Source organism: Scaptodrosophila lebanonensis, unplaced genomic scaffold (genome assembly GCF_003285725.1).
Source record: "Scaptodrosophila lebanonensis strain 11010-0011.00,11010-0021.00 unplaced genomic scaffold, SlebRS2 tig00000118-arrow-arrow-pilon, whole genome shotgun sequence".
Taxonomy (NCBI): Eukaryota; Metazoa; Arthropoda; class Insecta; order Diptera; family Drosophilidae; genus Scaptodrosophila; species Scaptodrosophila lebanonensis.
In genome coordinates, this window is record NW_022060578.1 from 145,266 (window position 1) to 159,853 (window position 14,588).

The window sequence follows — 14,588 nt, forward strand, 5'->3', positions numbered from 1 at the left end:
ATCATTCGTTTCAAATTTAAATTTTTGTGGAAAATGTAGGACTCTTTCTTCTGTTTGAATTTAAATATAATTGAGTAATTTCAATTATAACATTTGTGTGCCGAAACGATTTTAAGTTTTAATATAATTTTGTTTGAATATAAAAATAAAATATTTTGATTTTTCTAAAATTGTATGCGTTTTAATGAATCGTTAGCCTCTAAAATTTCTGTTTTAAAGGAGACCCTATGCAAATTTAATATTTATGTAAAGTAATGTTAAAATACCGAGCTGTATATTAGAGGCCTATACAGTACACATACAGACCTAAAAATGCAGGTCAAATGTTTGCAAATGTGACAGTTATGCATAAAAACATATTGTATATACATACATACATGCAAATGAAGTAAATCAATATTTATCAACTATTGTGCCTACGGAGCATTTTAGTTGCCTTATTATACTAAATGAAAATGTATGCCAAACCAACGGTGCATGGATGTCACTACACCAAAACCTGTGCTTAACTACTAAATTGCCTTGAAGTTTACAGTTTTAGTAACTAGTAAATCTTACCTTACACGTGCTTGCTTTTTGCAATAATTATTACACGCGGATATATATGGCAGTATATACACATATGTGTTTATTACTTTACATACTTATACTTAATACCAAACTTTTACTGTAAAACCGTTGTAAGACATTTAAAATTTCAACGCGTAATAAAGCAACAACCTTTGGTATTTGTGGCATCGAACTCATATGGATGTATCTGTACATTTTTGCACAGGTATTTGCATCAAATTGGCAACTCTAAGATAGTCATCATTTTAAACACGAATTAAGTAATAAAGTCGTTCGGACCCGGCACGGCGTACCTACTACTTAAAAATAATGTACTTACGTGTTTTTTATGTTCAATACAGAATTGAATCAAAGCAGCAACAACCACTAAAGATGCATGGCAGGACATAACCAGAGATTACATTTATGGCTTTATCTGCCTTTACAAATGATCTATCACGATCACTTGGCAATGTAATATGGAAGTAATGACCCATTAAAAATGGCGGACATGGCTAAGAGGATCTAATTGTCAAATTTGAACGCAAACAAGAGAGAACGCTACAGTCGAGCAAGCAGAACATTAAAATACCCTGTACTCACTCCCACATAAAAGTAAAAATTTAAAAATATTCTTAAAATTAATTTTTTAAAACTACATTGAATATAAAATATTCAGTACATATGTACATATGTACATACATAAGTGGACACATATGTTTATGTTTCAGCAGCATACTTTTGCATGAGGATCGTGTCTATGGGTGTATCTAAAATGCGTAAAGGTAGTCATATGTGCCATGCGTGGAGTTTGTATGATGGTATGCTTGTTACACGTATATATGTATGTACTAGCAGGTATTGCCCGTCTTAACCCGGCTCAATATAATTTTTCCAATTGTATTTATTTTGTGTGTGCATAACCTACCTATATGTTTTCACCTTATAAGTTACCAGTAGGAAGGCATTTAAGGTATTTAAATGAACATTTTCTGTTCTTGACAAAAAATTGTTCAGTAGTCCGTTACATTTTTGTTCTTGCCAAACTATTTCGTTAAACGACCATGACCACTATAACTAATATTTTTTAAAGCTCGTTTACCCCCCTTTGGAGCTAGAATTTTCCAAAAGCCTTTCTTAGTGTGCTCCTACACTATGATGGATACTATGAAAGGATACTTGAGTCCAAATTTCATCTTTTACCGTTTGGGCTGTGCGTTGATCACCAATTAGTCAGGACAAACTGTTTTATATATAAAGATAACGCAACGTTTTAAAATAGACTATGTGCAAAAAGGGGAATAGTTATAAGGGTATATCCTAATTTTAAATGCACATTTGGGTCTTTTCGTGCCATATTGAGTCAATACGGTCACGTACAAACTCGGAATATGAAACACGGCACTCGTGTCAATGCCGTGCAGCGATGAGCCACGATCAAAAAGCACTGACAATTCTCATCTCAATTTGCTAGAGTAAAACTTTCGATAGTTGAAGCCACCGATACCATCAAAATATCGAAGTTTGAATGCAATAAGCAGAATATTTAAATAATAAAATCTAATTATTTATTGAGATCAATAAGAACAAATCATATACATAAATACATCTGCCCGCAATGCGAAGCAGAATATGCGTAGCTCCGTTATTCGGTTTCTGCTTTACTATCGCTTACGCAGTCGTTGCCTAGCGACGGTAACTGTAAACTTTTGGCGTTTTGCCTTTGCAATTAACATTAAATGGTCAAAACGAAAGAAGAAGAGCGAGATAATGACTTGCAGTTGTTGTTGTTTTTAGAGCATTATTTTTTTTACAATCAAAGAACTGTGTTCGATTGCCCAATGTATACATTAATACGAATGTACATACATGCTATATTCATACACAGGCATACATACATACATACATATGTATGTTTCTCTTTACTTTTTCAACCATACGTAGAGAACCGCACACATAGACACGAACTATTGCTTGTTGTGTGTGTGAGTGTGTGTATGTGATGTCCCCAACTATTTGATATTTGTTGTTGCTGCATAAAGTTATTAATGAAAACCCTAATGCCAAATGCACTAAACAAAGAAAACATTACTTTTAAAAATTGTTATGTATGTGATGTATGTGAGTCAGTTGGTTCGTAGACGTCTGTCACTTCACATCGCTCTGCGTAGCGATCATAAATCAATACATTATACCACACAATTGTTCACCAGCTGCAGTTATTGTATTCAATAAACAATACTAAATAAGCAACGTACGCATATCTAAAACTGGCGACGAGGATGGGATTAAATAAAATATTTAGAGTGCGTACATTGTTTTAAAGTTATGTGTACATACGGCTGTACATACCTCAGTGCATAAGTACCCAACAACCGCGTGTTCACGAAATTGGTGCGAAAGGAGAATTCGCAAAAGACATACATACATACACACTTGTTACCGAGTGAGCGAAAACCAAGCGGGGTGAATAGGAATCGAACAAATTCCATATCGTATGCAGCGTGGTCATTGTTGTGCGTAGTCGCAAACATACCAAGAAAAGTGCAGTAATTCAGAGTAACTGTTCTGTTGATAACGCATGGCTAGTCTAGAGAACAGCGAGCAAGCATCGAGTAGTAGCGACGAGGCAGTCGTTAAAGGTGAAGGTGGAGAATCACATGTTACTGACCGAGTGAGTGCAAAAATTACTCACATGGCTGGGGTTGGAAGTCTGGAGCCGTTCGACTTGGGTCATCCGCACAAATGGTCAAAGTATATGGAGCGCTTTAATTTGTTCCTGCTGGCCAATGATGTCAAAGAGGATGAGCGGAAAAAGGCGGCATTTCTTACGCTTGCCCGAGTGCCCTTGTACGACCTTTTGACATCATTGGCATTTCCTAAACAGGTCAGTGAATTGAAATTAGCCGATATTTACAAAACTCTAACTGACCATTTGTCTCCACATCCCTCCGAAATCGCCGCATTCTACCACTTTCATAAACGAGACCAACACGTGGATGAGTCCGTTAGCAACTATGTATATGGCAGCACTTCGTACATTAGCAGTCGATTGCAAAATTGGACCGGCGTTAGATCGGATGTTGCGCGACGATTCGTATGTGGTTTAAGAGATGAAGGTCTGCAGAAAGGTTTCTTGGCAGATAAGGATTTGACTGTGCAACGAGCCTTAGAACGCGCCATGTCTAATGAAGCAGCAGCGATCAGTGCAATGGCTATTAGACAAACTGGCGAGCCCGTTCATAATATTAAGATGAATCGTTACCGGCATTCACAGCGCGGTACAGTCAACAACAAATACGATGGACAAGTATGTGGCGGCTGCTGAGGCCGACATTCCCGCAAGCTGTGCCCCCACCATGATACTGTGTGCCATTCTTGCGGTCATAAAGGGCATCGTAAACGAGTCTGCCGTAGCCCTGACGCAGTGAAGTCGACTAGATCTATATCACCACCCAACTCACAGCAAAGACATCGAGGGATGTCAGCACACAGATCGTCTCGTGGAGAATCTGTCAACCAAATCGTGCCATTGGTCAATCAAAAGAAGTTAATTTCTCTTGTCATGAATGGGTGCACGTGTTCTTTTGAAGTGGATTCAGGGTCGCCAGTGACCATAATGACGGAAACCACGTTCAACAATATCTGGGCACAAGGACAGCCAGATCTCGCCAAGTGTGACTTGGACCTAACGGATTACCAACGCAACCAAATTCCGATTAAGGGTGTCATTGATGTGTCAATTCGTTACAATCGTCGTAAGATCGACATTCTGCCACTGATCATCGCCAATGTAGGAGGCTCAAATTTGGTAGGATGCAACTGGTTCGACGCACTGGGCATACGCATCGAAGGCGTGTTTGCAGTCAACAGTGGCGTCAACATAAAATCCGTGCTCAGTGAGTATGAGCATTTATTCGCTATAGAACTAAGGCGCCATAACGGTCCGCCAGTTACACTGCATATCGATACGGGCGTCGCCCCTGTCCGTCTGTCACCGCGCCGTATACCTTTCGCAATCAAGGGTCTGGTCGAAGAAGAGATCGAGCGATTATGCAAACAAGGCATTTTAGAGCCAGTAGAATACTCTGACTGGGCAACACCAATCGTGCCAGTCGTCAAGAAGGATGGATCCATACGCATCTGCGGTGACTATAAATCAACGTTAAATAAAGCAACCAAACCTCATTACTATCAAATTCCAGGCGTCAATACCCTATTAGCTTCGATCGAAGGAGGATCGATTTTTGCAAAAATAGATTTAGCACAAGTTTACCAACAGCTTGTGGTCGATGACAATTCAGCATTGCTTCAAACGGTATGCACACACAAGGGAGCATACAAAGTAACACGGCTGCAATTTGGCATATCATCAGCGCCAGGGATTTCTCAGAGTTTCATCGAGAATCTTCTACAAAACATCCATGGCGTTTTACCCTATTTTGATGATATAGTCGTAATGGGAAAAACAGAAGAAGAGCTTGCGGAAAGGCTCATACAAGTGTTCTCGCGTTTTGACAAGGCAGGGTTGCGCCTACGCAGAGACAAATGTCAGTTTGGAGTGCCATCAATAGAATTTTTGGGCTTCAAGAACGATGCATGTGGAATTCGGCCAACTACTGACAAGAAGCAATTACAGTCATTCTTGGGACTGCTAAACTTTTACCATGCATTCTTGCCACAAAAAGCAACCGTGGCGGAACCTTTGCATCGCCTCCTAGATAAGCATGCCCGCTGGAAATGGGACGGAGAGCATCAAAGAGCTTTCGAAGAAGTTAAGTTACATCGAGCGACGTGTTAGTACACTACAATGAGGAACTACCATTAATACTAACATGTGACGCACTCGGAGCAGTCCTAAGTCATAAATTACCAGACGGCACTGAGAAACCAATAGCGTTTTATTCTAGAACGTTGTCAAAAGCTGAACGGAACTACTTGCAAATTAATAGAGAAGCCGTAGCGCTTATATCAGGAGTCAAAAAATTCCACAATTATCTGTATGGCCGTTCTTTTACGTTGGTTAGAGATCATCGGCCACTATTGGGAATTTTAAACGCGTCGAAAAGAGTACCGGATGTCATTTCATCAGTTATGCTTCGAAGATCAATCTTTCTCAATGCCTATAGTTATACACTGATACATCGTGCTGGATCAAAAATTGGAAATGCAGACTTCTTGAGTCGTTGTCCGGTACCATAAGAAGTAGAAACAACAACTAGCGAGGACGTATTAATGATTGAACTGGTAGCAAAGCCAATCGTGAGTGCTGACCTGATTGCGTCCCAAACTTCGAAAGATATCAATCTCTCGAAAGTTTTAAACTGGGTGTTAAGGGGATGGCCCAGCACCAAAATTGACCGTTCGAGCAAATTATATCCATTCTACTGCCGTCGTAATGAACTCTCTGCTAATAGAGGAGTTCTTGTGTGGGGGAACTGTGCAGCACAACTGCAATATGAAACAGAAAACTGCAACTCACCACTGGGAGTCAGCCAAACGCCCCTGGTCGCGCCTTCATGTCGATTTCGCTGGACCGTTCTTGGGCAAGGTATTTATTTTGGTCGTGGACTCATATTCGAAATGGTCGAAGTCGACGTGGTCAGCTCAACCTCTGCAGCTGCCGCCATCAAATTTCTCCGACAGCTGTTTGCCACCCATGGGCTGCCAGACGAGTTGGTATCAGATAATGGAACAGCGTTCACGTCGGAAGAATTCAAATTGTTCATGGAGAACAACGTTATAAGGCACATACGCTCAGCTCCGTTTCACCCGTCTACTAACGGCCAAGCAGAGCGGATACAGAGTACCAAAAACTATTTGAAGAAGTTTGGAAAGGACCAAAACATTGATCTGAGCTTGGCCAGATACTTATTTAATCAGCATTCAACCCCACAGCCTACTACAAATCGCTCGCCAGCAGAGCTATTATTCAATCGCGGGCTTAAGTCATACTTTGACAAGATACAGCCGCATGAAATAACCTTTGGTAAGGTCGTCGATCCCGGTAATGCTAAACCTCTCATTACAGGTAGTCCAGTTTGGGTTCGTAATTATTCACCTGGAGATAAATGGATTGAAGGCGCAGTAACCGATCAAACTGGCCCAATCTCGTACAAGGTACGCCTATCCGATTCTAGAGTCGTCCGGCGACATCAAGATCAACTTCGTAGTCGTGTCAGCCCAACTAATGCCTCCGACTGCGAACCTAAAAACACAGAAGCACCTATTTCGTCGTATAGTGATACCGAGCCAAGTATGTCCGATGGGGAAACTCAAAATGGATCAGGAGCTTTACAGCCTGAAGTTGCAACGCCCTCATCGGCAACACCACGAAGATCTCAACGGAAGAGGCAGGCCACTCAGTTCTTTGCTGCCTCTGGGTGTTAAGGGGTGTTATGTATGTGACCGGTCAGTTCGTTCACTGTCACACGAACTGGAGTCAGTTGGTTCGTAGAAGTCTGTCACTTCACATCGCTCTGCGCAGCGATCATAAATCAATACATTATACCACACAATTGTTCACCAGCTGCAGTTATTGTATTCAATAAACAATACTAAATAAGCAACGTACGCATATCTAAAAAAAATGTTATATAATTTTCAATTAATTAACATTTCTTGCTCTGTCAGTGCAAGACGAATGTACATACATACATATGTAGATACATATGTACATACATAGATGTGCACATATGTATGGACATTCACACATTAGTGTCTCACATTTTGCTTTGGCTATTTCAATCGTTTGCACGCAACTACACGAGCAGCTGCTTGTATGTGTGTGTGTGTATGTATACTTAGTTGTCCCCAACTGTTTGATATTTTGTATTGTTTGTTCTGCCTGATTTTGTAAAATGCATATTTTGAAAATCCTTGAATGCAAAGATGTAGATTTAGTTACGTAGATTACATTACCCAAATTTTAAATCGATTGGACTAAATTTATAACACAAACTTTTCATTTGAAATAGTGAATAAATATTAAAACCCCAATAATTCAAGCTCCAACACAAATTTCGAAAATCTAAGTATTTTCCCTCCTTTGGAGCTACTTTTTTCCCTTTGGAGCTCGAATTTTCCAAAATCCCTTCTTATTGCACATTTACACTATGTTAGGATACTTGACCCCAAATTTCAGCTTTCTAGCTCTTACCGTTTGGGCTGTGGGCTCTTGACGCGGTTTCCTTTTGTGCCCCAAGAAAACCCCAATAATTCAAGCTCCAACAAACAATTTAAAAAACCGAGTATGCAGTTTGCTTTGTATTCTTTTATTGATTTGTATTCTAGCTCTATTGTTGGTGCTAAGGTGGATTTTGGGGATTGTTTAGTTTTTGAGATAATTTAAAACAAGAGAGAACGCTACAGTCGAGCAAGCCCGACAGTGTAATACCCTGTACCCAGGTAAACTTCCGTCACTGAGTTATATGCGCCCATAGCAGCAGCATAAAGAGGAAGAAGAAGAGCGAACTTGTTGCTGCAGTTTGGGGGGGTTGTACTGGTGAGAATTTGTTTTGCTAAAACCTTTTCTTAGAATTGACCGAATTTGATAAAATTTTAAACAACAGTAGATAATTGTATAGAAATTATGTGTGCAAAGTTTGGTTTAGGTAGCATTTGAACGCTTTTGACGAAATTCTGTAGCGGGGGAAGGGGGAGGAAATTAAAAAAAAAAAAATAAACTCGTCCTTACTCGGACCTAGGAGAATCTGGATGCCAACTTTGGTTATTCTAGCTTTTATAGTTTCCGAGATCCTTGCGTTCATCCAGACGGACGGGCAGACGGACGGACATGTCTAGATCGATTTCTCTCGTCATGCTGATCAAGAATATATATACTTTATGGCGTCGGAGATGCTTCCTTCTGTATGTTACATACTTTGCACAAACCTAATATACCCTTTTTACCCTACGGGTACAGGGTATAAAAACCAAGGCATTCGCACGCGACATATATAGAAGTCGCTTTTTCGGCGAACAGTTCAAACACTGATTTCAGCGAAACCAGAAGGAAAATTTTAATGCGTATAACTTTAAGATGTTTTGCATTGATGTATCTTAATAATGCTTTTTATTTCATTCAAAAATATTAGGTGGTTTATTTATTATTTAATTTTTAACCCCTGTCGCACGCGACAAATTCTTCCATCATACTTTTAATGTTTTTTATAGCCTGTACCCAAAGGGTGAAAGGCTATACTAGTTTTGTGCGCATGTATGTAACACACAGAAGGAGGCGTGGCAGACCCCACAAAGTATATATATTCTTGATCAGGATGAGAAGCCGAGTCGATATAGCCTTGTCCGTCCGTCCGTCTGTCTGTCCGTATGAACGCAAGGATCTCAGAAAGTATAAGAGCTAGAATAACCAAACTTGGTTTCCATATTCTCCTAAGACCGAGAAAGTACGAGTTTGAGTTTTTTTTCGATGCACCCCCTCACTCCCCCGCAATTCGTGTTTTTCCTTATAACTTCCGTAATTCTCGGAATTTTGAAATCAATTTTGATAGGTACATCCAGTTAGTACTAATGTGTCCGTATGCCAAATTTCATCATGATAGGTCAATTCTGAAGAAAGTTATAGCCATAAGTAAAATCGCTTCTAATGCGCTGCCTGCAGCTCTGTCGGCAGCGCTGCCCGCAGCTGTTGTTGTTGTTGCTGCTTTGGTTCAACTTTGTGCTGCATACATACACGCATATAAACACGCATTGGTACGTGATGTAAATGTATGCTGTTAAAACTGAACATAAACATGTATTCTCATTTAATTTAATTAATTCATTCATTCATTCATTTTTTTTAATAATTTAATTTTTTTTTTAAATTTTTTTTTTAATTTTTTTTTTTTTTAATTTTTCTTTTTTGTGGAGAGTACAGGCTATTTTACAGTCGGGCTTGCTCGACTGTAGCGTTCTATCTTGTTTTTTTATTTATGTGCAGTTAGAAATACATAAGAAGATTATAAATGATTTTTATATATACCCTTTTTTTCAAAATAAAAATTATAACAAACTTTCTTCAATAAAGAAAAAACAAAAATAAGTACAAGTATATTCATCTACATATATAAGAATACCAGAAACTAACTGAACTTAATAGCATTACTTATGCCAAATATATATTTTTTTAAATGGAATATGCAGTCCTAGCTCCTTCTAACTGATGGAACATTATCATTCTGATAAAAATCATTGATGGCATTAACTGACAATATTTGGCTAGATTGGTTTACGTTTTCGTTTCCTAAATTCTGCTTATACTTTTTGATCAGGACGTCAAAAACTTTAACTCTTTTGTGTATGTTCTTTGGCATCGCTTTTTCCACTTTTTTTACCGCTTTCGCCAAGGTTTGTCTACATTCGTAAGGTGCGGTTTGACTTTGACGAGCGCCTGATATTTCATTTTCGAAGACTTTTTGGCGTCTCTCTCGTTGGCGTGTGCGATTATATATCCGCCGCTCTTCAATTATTTTTTCTTTACCTTCAGCCTGCTCTTTCCATCTCTTCCTCAAATTGCGCATTCTTTCCTTGTTTTTCAATTTATAATTTTGTAATTTTGCTTCATCATCCTTTAACCTCTCTCCACCGTTTGCAGTTAGACTTATTTTTCTCGGCTCCGTTCTTACTCATCTACATTTTAAAAGTGATATTTTGTATGTATATATACAAATAAAGTTGTTTTAGATTTTTTTTTGATTTTTATATTTAGACATTTTGCACTTACGATGTCGCACGCGACAAACTTTAAATAAGTTCTGCGACCAAAGCGTTGATTATTTTCGCGCAAAATTGTTAAAATATTATTTGCAATAAAAAACTGTGTTTGCAGCTAATATTTGACGCTCCTTGTACAAACACCTTTGACGCTCTGATAACAAATGTACTTTTTCAAAAAGTATACCTTAAAGCAGAGTTAAAAATTTACCGTAATTGGCAATCGCATCGATCCTTTTACATTTTTCTTATATTGCCTAAATAACAAACAATATTTAAAAGAGCAAATATCAACGCATGACGTCTCTCATTAAGAACAGTAATCAAAACAAAAAGTGCAACATATGTGTTCAAAACTTAACTTTTGCAGTTGTTCGACTTTGCATTTGAATTTTTCGAAATGTGTTATGAATAAATGTAAAATTTGATTAGATTAGTTAAATTTGATAGATTCTCTTTACAAATATGTTAAAACATCATAATTTTATGGACTTTGAATTTTTTGGCTGCGGTGGACATTTCTGTGGAAATGCCCATATATAGATACTAGCAGGTCTTGCCCGTCTTTGCTGGGCTAAGTAAAATGTGTTTATAATTATAAGTTTATTTACTATATGATATTCTTCTTTTGAAAGTTTTTAAAGAGTTCATTTTCCAAATAGCAAATATAGTACAATAAGCAAGGGCGTCGGCTGGGGGAGGGGGAAAGGGGGCGTTGCGTGGATCTGAGTTGGATTTGTTTAAGTTTTTTCATTGGTCATATGCAAAAGTTATTATAGCCTGTACCCAAAGGGTGAAAGGCTATACTAGCGCATGTATGTGACAAACAGAAGGAGGCGTGACAAAGTATATACATATATTATTGATCAGGATGACAAGACGAGTCGATATAGCCATGTCCGCCTGTCCGTCCGTCCGTCTGTTTTTATGAGCGCAAGGATCTCAGGAAGTACGAGAGCTAGAATAACCAAACTTGGTATCGAGGTTCCCCTAAGTCCTAGGCAGGTCAAGTTAATTTTTTTATTCTGATACACCCCCCCACTCCCCCGCAATTCGTGTTTTTGTTTATAAATTCTGTAATTCTTGGAATTTTGAAATTAATTTTGGTAGGTACATCCAGCTAGTACTAATGTGTCCGTGTACGTTTCATCATGATAGGTCAATTGTGAAGAAAGTTATAGCCATAAATAAAATCACTGTTATTGTTGCTGCTTTAGTTCAACTTCGTGCTGCATACGTACACGCATATAAACACGAATAGGCACGTGATGTAAATGTATGCTATTAAAACTGAACAAAAACAAGTCTTCTAATTTACTTTAATTACTCAATTAATTAATTCATTTTTTTTTTTTTTAAATTTCCCTTTTTGTGGAGAGTACAGGCTATTTTACTGTCGGGCTTGCTCGACTGTAGCGTTCTCTCTTGTTATTATTGCTTATATTCAAGGATAAATAAATTTTATAAGGTCTATTTCCTTTTTGCAAATTGCTTAACACTTCGAAATCTCGATGGAAAAAATTTTTTTTCGCTCCACAATGCGTCTGTCGCTCATCACGGTCACGATCGAACTCAGCAAAACTATGTCTCAACTGTTGCGATCCTGCCCACATTGAATGAATCCGAGCCTTGTATCAACCTAAAGTGTTGCATTAGTTGCAAGGAAAACAACAAAAAAACTATCATCACAGCATATCCGACCGAAACTGTCCAGTTTTTATAAAACAAAAAGAAATACAAGCAATACGTATATTGCAAAAGACGGACATGAAAAAGGCAGAAACTATTTACAACAACTGCTACAACAACATTACCAACCCAAACGCTGCGACGAGCAGCCCAAGAATTAGCCCATCATCAACTGCCAGTGAATCCCGAACGCAGATCTCTTACTCAGATATTATGAGCTCACCAATAACTGATGTCCTAAGCTCATCCACAGCGTCCGCTTTGGCATCAAAAATGATAACAGCCACAAAACTAACAAGATAGAACGCTACAGTCGAGCAAGCCTGACAGTAAAATAGCCTGTACTCTCCACAAAAAAGAAAAATTAAAAAAAAAAAAAATTAAAAAAAAATTAAATTATTAAAAAAAATGAATGAATTAATTAATTAATTAAATTAAATTAGAATACATGTTTATGTTCAGTTTTAACAGCATACATTTACATCACGTACCTATGCGTGTTTATATGCGTGTATGTATGCAGCACAAAGTTGAACCAAAGCAGCAACAACAACAACAGCTGCGGGCAACGCTGCCGACAGAGCTGCAGGCAGCGCATTAGCAGCGATTTTACTTATGGCTATAACTTTCTTCAGAATTGACCTATCATGATGAAATTTGGCATACGGACACATTAGTACTAACTGGATGTACCTATCAAAATTGATTTCAAAATTCCGAGAATTACGGAAGTTATAAGAAAAAACATGAATTGCTGGGGAGTGGGGGGGTGCATCGAAAAAAAACTCAAACTCGTACTTTCTCGGTCTGAGGAGAATATGGAAACCAAGTTTGGTTATTCTAGCTCTTATACTTTCTGAGATCCTTGCGTTCATACGGACAGACAGACAGACGGACAGACGGTCAGACGGACAGACGGACGGACGGACAAGGCTATATCCACTCGGCTTCTCATCCTGATCAAGAATATATATACTTTGTGGGGTCTGCCACGCCTCCTTCTGTGTGTTACATACATGCGCACAAAACTAGTATAGCCTTTCACCCTTTGGGTACAGGCTATAAAAATATCATCTTCATCTCCATCTAACAATAACAATACCATAAAAAACACAATTTAAACCTACTGTAAATTCGAAAAAGGCAAAATTTAATAATGTTCTTAAAGATAAGCCTCAAACATCAACTAATGCCTTAAATATTATTAATAGCTCTGATGAAGACATAGGAATGTGTTAATGGAAAAAAAGGTATCGATAAGATCTCTTAGCATTAATTTTAACAGAAACAAGTAAAAAAGCTAAAGTCGGGTGTCCCGACTTTGAAATACTCTGTACATATGTTTAGAATTATTATAGAAATTAAAAAAGTAAGAGAATTACAATAAAAATTTGATCGATTTTACCTCTTTTGGTATTCGAACTCGCGTAAAGGGCGTATAATTGCACATATACAAAGCAATTGCTTCTATGTGAGTGTATGAATGTTTATGCGCGCCTATTTGCGTCTGTGTAAACAACCAAAGCACCAGCATCAACAACAGCGGCAGCGCTTGGGCAGCGCTGCAGCAGCAAATATATTTATAGCTATAACTTCTTGTCTATCATAGTGAAACTTGACATACGGACACATAATACCCAACTGGGGGTATTTCCAAAATTTTATGGGAGTTAGAGAAAATCGCGATTTGCATGGGAGAGGGGGAGGGAGGGAAATTCCAAAATGCACATTTTCTGCGTATTCACACAAGGCATCTTGGACTAAAATTTGGTGTGCCTAGGTCTTATAGTCTCCGAGATATAGGCGATTATACGAATGGAAAATCGGGAAAACCCCCATAGGGGGGAAGTGGGGGGGAAAATCCAAAAAATAAAACAGCACAGCGTACACATATAACGCATCTTTGTGCTAAATTTGGTGTCTCTATTTCTTATAGTCTCTGAGATCCAGGTGTTCATACGGACAGACGGACAGACAGACAGGCAGGGCTAGATCGATACGTCTCGTCATGCTGATCAAGAATATATACTTTGTGGGGTCTGCCACGCCTCCTTCTGCCTGTTACATTTTCAGCTCCCGCAAACCTAATATACTCTTCTACATTTTATGTACAGAGTATAAACATCAAAAAATTCCAAACAGATCTCTTAAGTTTAATGATCAAGATAGTGCCTTGGAACATCAACGGCTATGTTAACAATTATGATCAGCTACAAATATTAATTAAAGAAAAGCTTCCAAAAATAATCTCCCTTCAGGAAACACACATACACAACACCAACGCTATTCCCATCCCAATCAACTACATTCTATTTCGCAACAATAGCTCCCATCACTCCCACGGCGGTGTAGCTTTATTAATTCATAGTTCTCTCCAACACAATATACATACTCCAGGTAACCACAGTAGCAATATTCAAACAGTAGCAGTTTCAATACAATCCAAACAAAAATTCAACAACCACACCTGCCCACATCAACTCAGAACCTTCATGACACTTTCGGCAACATAAATCAACCTACTCTCATCACAGGCGATTTCAATGGTTGGCACCAAACTTGGGGTTCCATAAAACCGAGCTGCAGAGGACACCATATATCTAAATTCATCACCCAATCCCCCTAGTAATTTT

General features: G+C 38.4%; 1 protein-coding gene across 1 annotated transcript; it reads left to right on the forward strand.

Annotated features, from left to right (window-relative positions):
- Positions 1–4,002: 4,002 nt before the first annotated feature.
- LOC115628503 (uncharacterized protein K02A2.6-like) lies at positions 4,003–7,072 on the forward strand. The gene is made up of 2 exons (XM_030524644.1): positions 4,003–4,697; positions 4,755–7,072. The coding sequence occupies exons 1-2, from the start codon at positions 4,031–4,033 to the stop codon at positions 5,348–5,350; spliced, it is 1,263 nt and encodes a 420-aa protein (XP_030380504.1). The 5' UTR covers positions 4,003–4,030; the 3' UTR covers positions 5,351–7,072.
- The last annotated feature ends 7,516 nt before the right edge of the window (positions 7,073–14,588 follow it).

What these genes read in the sequence shown, in the direction of transcription:
- LOC115628503 (XM_030524644.1), top strand. Translation starts at nt 4,031, where the DNA reads ATGTCAGCACACAGATCGTCTCGTGGAGAATCTGTCAACCAAATCGTG. An exon ending in TGGATCCATACGCATCTGCG is followed by an intron (nt 4,698 to 4,754) that starts GTGACTATAAAT and finishes ATCAAATTCCAG; the next exon opens with GCGTCAATACCCTATTAGCT.